The sequence below is a fragment of the Sinocyclocheilus anshuiensis genome, unplaced genomic scaffold (assembly GCF_001515605.1).
Source record: "Sinocyclocheilus anshuiensis isolate Anshui unplaced genomic scaffold, SAMN03320099.WGS_v1.1 scaffold1531, whole genome shotgun sequence".
NCBI classification, from domain to species: domain Eukaryota; kingdom Metazoa; phylum Chordata; class Actinopteri; order Cypriniformes; family Cyprinidae; genus Sinocyclocheilus; species Sinocyclocheilus anshuiensis.
The window spans coordinates 570,411-575,778 of record NW_015551200.1 but is presented as its reverse complement, the minus strand read 5'-3'; the positions used below and the strand labels follow the sequence as shown (position 1 = coordinate 575,778).

The 5,368-nt window shown below is 37.6% G+C and overlaps 1 protein-coding gene across 1 annotated transcript in view; it reads left to right on the top strand.

The window, feature by feature from the left end:
* The first annotated feature begins 16 nt into the window (after positions 1-16).
* LOC107663364 (extracellular matrix protein FRAS1-like) overlaps positions 17-5,368 on the top strand; it is a 139,290-nt gene continuing 133,938 nt past the window's right edge. Inside the window, exons 1-2 of the mRNA XM_016453574.1 lie at positions 17-281; positions 891-922. Of these exons, the coding sequence (XP_016309060.1) occupies positions 215-281; positions 891-922 (99 nt within the window). The 5' untranslated portion in view covers positions 17-214. The remainder of the gene's footprint in view (positions 282-890; positions 923-5,368) is intronic.

The following is a 5,368-nucleotide window of genomic DNA, read 5'->3' as shown; positions in this document are numbered from 1 at the left end:
AACCGCTCTCTGTGAGGAAGTTTCGCTGGAGAGCTCACTGGACTGTATCTACTCGGACTGGAGGCATCCCAGTAACGTCTGCAAGACTTCAAGCTCAGGCGCTGGTGATTGATTTGAGTCCCACAGCAGAGCAACGATGATACGCACTAATTCACATTCAAATTAAAGCCGTTGTATTTTTGAGCATTTTGGATTAACAGTTTCTAAAGTGAATATGGGTCCTGTTTGGATCCTTCTAACCGTTCTAATTGGATACAGCACCAGCTTGCCCGGAGCAAAAGGTTGGTGTTTCTGTTACCGTGATTTTTCTTAATTCATTGGTAAATGTTGCCTAATATAGATAAAACTCGCAGATCAGCGCGCATGCTTTTTTTTTTTAACTGTTAGTTGCAATAAAATAGATTTACCATTCTAGATAAATCTGTTTGTCCCATAGGTACGCGTGGAAATATGCAATGAAAAAGGCAGTGCGCAATAGAGAGTCTTATAATATTAAATAACCGTATGACTACGATGTCTCAGAGTGATGCTGTTAATGAAACGGCGCCCGCATCATATCTGTTATCTTGATCTTCCCACATCAACTTGATACATTTGCATAAATTCACTATAACTCAGTCGCCAATGATTATTATTTAGAAGTTCTTTGACAGTCAACATTATGGCTATTGATTCTCAAGATAAACGTATATTTCCTAGGGAAGCATGCTTTCTTTGAGAAGTAAAACTTCAAGGGCATTTATGAACGTCCAAGATACTGTTGGACACATGATTGCCATGACTGTGACATTTGTCCACAAGTAATCATGAATTTGTCAATTGGCCTGCAAGTGAAAGCTGATGTATTGATCCTTTTCCACTCTTGTTCACCTCATTTTCTTCATCCACAGGAGCATGTGTCCATCAAGGCTCATTGTTTGCGGTACGTATCTATTCCTCTTCTTATTTTCGCTTATTTTTAATCTGATTAATGTACTTGTGTTGAGATCTGTTGCTTTAATCAATAATCCTGGCCCATTTATGCAAGACATTGTGTTGTTAATTATTTAGAGGCCCATTATCACAGCACTGGCATAGAAAGGATTCGCCTGGTAAAGTATCAGTCATAATAGGTCTCACAGTCACTACAGATGTATTTGAGGAGAAGTGCCTCATAAATAATGAACGTGCTGACTTTGTGAATGGTAATGAGGAGGAGATGGTCTAGATTATGTATCTTGAGAAATGGAATGAAACCTTATATTCAGGTGTTTCTTCTACAGCTCAGTGCAAATTGCACGGCACCTCTCAGATTCCCATGCGTTTTGTGGTTTTGAATGATGAGAATGCCCTTTTGTTGTTCCTTTTGCAGAACTAATGGTTTGGATGTTAACGTGTGTCTAATCTTTGCAGGAATATTGAGATTGTAAGTGTACAGAAGCAATTTCTTGTGTCGTTGCAGAGGAAATGCTTAACACAACTTTCATACATGGAACTGTGGTGCACAACAGGTTTTCTTCGTGGTTTAATGGAGAGTAATGACACATCTCTGTCTCTGCTATTGTGTAATGACAGTAATTAAAAGGAGTGTAAACACAGCAGCGGGATTCCTTCCTTCACTCCCTGAGAACTGGGAATGGAAGTGAATAGTATGTGTGCATTATTCCCTATAACATGGCTCCTCATGGGATTCAAGAGGCTTTGTGGGGAAAGGGGGAGAGATTTGGGATGACGGTCATGGACAGGTGGAGACATGCTGGAGGGAGTCAGGAAGAGGCTCTTTGGAGTTCAAAAGAAAAGTCAGCCAAAACACCTGGACAAGGAGCCAAAGAGTCCTGATATGAAAAAGAGAGGATTTAAGTAGCAATTATGACTCCGAACACTTTTCAGAAGTTGTTAGCAAAATCAAAGCACTAGTTAAGATAACAAGTGAATGGTTAAGCCCAGTCAAAACTGGGTATACAGTATTTTTCGATTTATTTGGTTCCTTGGTGTATTAGAAATATTAATAAGAGATTTAATTCTGTATAGTACTTGTACAGCTTTCTTCAGATACCTAATTGAGTGTTTTTCTTGTTAACTTTTGAACCCTTTGGTTGATGATAGTGTGGGTACACTACCGTTCAAAAGTATGGGGTACGGAAGAAATACCTTTATTCAGCAAGGTTGCTTTAAATTTATCAAAGTTACTGTAAAGACATTTATAATGATACAAAACATTTCTGTTACAAATCAGTGCTGTTCCTTTGAACTTTCTGTTCGTCAAAGAATCCTGAGAAAAAGTAGCACAGTTTCCACAAGATTAAAGTGTGTTCACCCCAAAATGAAAATTCTGTCATTAATTACTCACCCTCATGTCATTCCAAACCCGTGAGACCTTCGTTCATCTTCAGAACACAAATTAAAATATTTTTGATTAAATCAGAGAGCTCTCTGACCCTCCCATAGACAGCAACGCAACTGTAATGTTCCCAGGTCCAGAAATGTAGTAAGGACATCGGTAAAACAGTCCATGTGACATCAGTGGCTCAACTTCAATTTTGCGAAGCTACAAGAATAATTTTCATGCGCAAAGAAAACAAAAATAACAGTTTATTCAACAATCCTTCTCCCCTGAGATACTTCTTCCACTGGGAACTTTTGGAGAGAACCCCAGAATGTAATCAGTGTTGTTTACGTTAGGGGGAGGAAGCGTGCACATGAGCGTAATCAGCATTTTTTACGTTTAGGGGAAAGCGTGCGTATGCATTGTGATACTCTCCAAAATGGCGGAAGACGGTAACTCAGGGGAGAAGAATTGTTGAATAAAGTCGTTATTTTTGTTTTCTTTGCGCACAAAAAGTATTCTCGTAACTTCGCACAATTGAAGTTGAACCACTGATGTCACATGGACTGTTTTACCGATTTCCTTAATACATTTCTGGACCTGGGAACATTACAGTTGCATTGCTGTCTATGGGAGGGTCAGAGAACTCTCTGATTTAATCAAAAATATCTTAATTTGTGTTCTGAAGATGAACATAGGTCTTACGGGTTTGGAACGACATGAGGGTAATTAATGACAGAATTTTCATTTTGGGGTGGACTAACCCTTTAAGTAGTACAACTTTTTTCCAACTTTGGTAATAATAAGAAATGATTCTTGAGAACCAAGTCAGTGTATTAGGATGATTTCTGGAGAAGCTTGTGACACTAAACACTGGAGTAATGACTAATGAAAATTCTGCTTTACTATCTCAGAAATAAATGACATCTTAAAATAGTTATTTCATGTTGTAATAATGTTTCACAAAATTTTGGATCAAATAAATGCAACCCTGATGAACATAAGATAGGCCTAATTAAAAAAATAAAATGTTTACTGGGCCCAAACTTATAGTATATTTTTTCTAATTTTTCATGCTGGCAGAAACTAACCATTTGTTGTTGTTTGTAACAGTGACATGAAGTTGAACATGTATATGTAATTATTGTTGTGTGACATTAGGTTGAACATGAATATGTAATTTGAAGAGCCTGTTGAGAGTTATTTGGCAGTTGGTCTGAAGTTTTTCTGTCATTATTCATGACTCTGCTACTTCAGCCTTCAGCGTTTTGAAAACAGAGAGTGTTAAATGCAAGTGAACTAAAACAGTAGATGATATGACAGATGCGGGGACATCTCAGGAGTGCTAATTTCGTTTTAGCAGGCACTGGAAGAAAACAGCAGTTTTGTGTGTTTCTGCCGTGAAGAGTCCTTGCAGTGAATACAGTATAAAGATTAATGAGACCCAGTGCAAAAGCGCACACCCTTTCCATTCAGCAGCACACTCTGAAATAAGGTACAACACCACATCTAAACATATCACTCGTGCCCTGGGGCACAAATTCCTTGCATTGCAAGTAGTCTGCCTCTAAGCAATCGAAATGTAGGGCAACTCAAGAATAGAACTGACTAAACAGAGAAATGGCGCAGATTTTGCTTGTTTGATTGGCTTTAAACGAAAATATTTAGCTATGTATTTATGTAGCTACAATTTATCTGGAGAGGAATTAGTGGGAGTAAAAGTAATTTTCACACTGAACAATTTGGTAATTGACTACTGCATTAAGAGCCGGGAGGTGAAAACGTTTTGAATTTGAAGATCAAGGTAAATTGTACTGAATTTGTCATACGGAAAACATGCAAGTATCTCCTGTTGCTTCTGAAGGCCAATACTAAATGGAAAAAAAATGTGATATTTCAACAAAATAAGAAAAATTTGGACATCTTCATCCTGTTCAAATGTTTTTACCCCCCGGCTCTTAATGCATCGTGTTTCCTTCTGGAGCACCAGTGAATGTTTGAACCTTTTTTAATAGTTGTGTTTGAGTCCCTCAATTGTCCTCAGTGTGAAAAGATGGATCTCAAAATCATAGTCACTGCTGGAAAGGGTTCAAATATGCAAAAGATGCTGGAAAACAGAAGAATCTGCAGGACATTTTTCTGAAGAACAATTCTCAGTTTAACTGTTCAGAACAAACAAGGGACTCATGAACAACCAGTACAAAACAAAACAAATAAAACAGTCCTAGATCATCCAGGTAACCACACACAATATTAAGAACCAAGGGTTCCCAAACTTTTGAAGGGGGTTATTTTAATAATTTCAGCTATTTTTTGTGGACTAGATGTAAACATCCTTTATGTTATATATCTTACTCAGGCCAGTACTAAATAAAAAATAACATGCATTTTGTATGATCTCTCTTATTTTGTTAAAATTATTCACATTTTCACAGATTCTGCAAGGGGTTCCCAAACTTTTGCATGAAACTGTATATTGGTTTGGGATTTTATTCCCAATAAATTCAGTCATGGAAACTATACAACGTTACTACAATTAAGATGTATTAGTAGTGTGATCGTCGCCAGTAACTGATGTTCATTCTGGTGCTTTCATGCCACCCATGATGTCTTTCAGGCATGATCTTCAGGATCATCAAGCCCAGGGCTTCATGACCTCAAGACACATGGAGGTTCTCATAGTTTTAAGTCTCATTACCGTGCTTTTCTAATGTTCACAGACCATCTTTACTTTTACATCTAGATTGGTCATTTAATACTTGGCCTGTTTTATAATTTCTCAATGCACCTGAATCTGAAGTTGAACCCTAATTCTGCAGACTTTTACATGGAAATATGCATTAAAGGGGTCATATGATGCTGCTAAAAAGAACACTATTTTATGTATTTGGTGTAATGAAATGTGTTTATGCGGTTTAAAGTTAAAAAAACACATTATTTTCCACATACTGTACATTATTGTTTCTCCTCTATGCCCCGCCTTTCTGAAACGCGTCGATTTTTTACAAAGCTCATCGGTCTAAAAAGCGAGGTGTGCTCTGATTGGCCAGCTGTCCAGTGCAT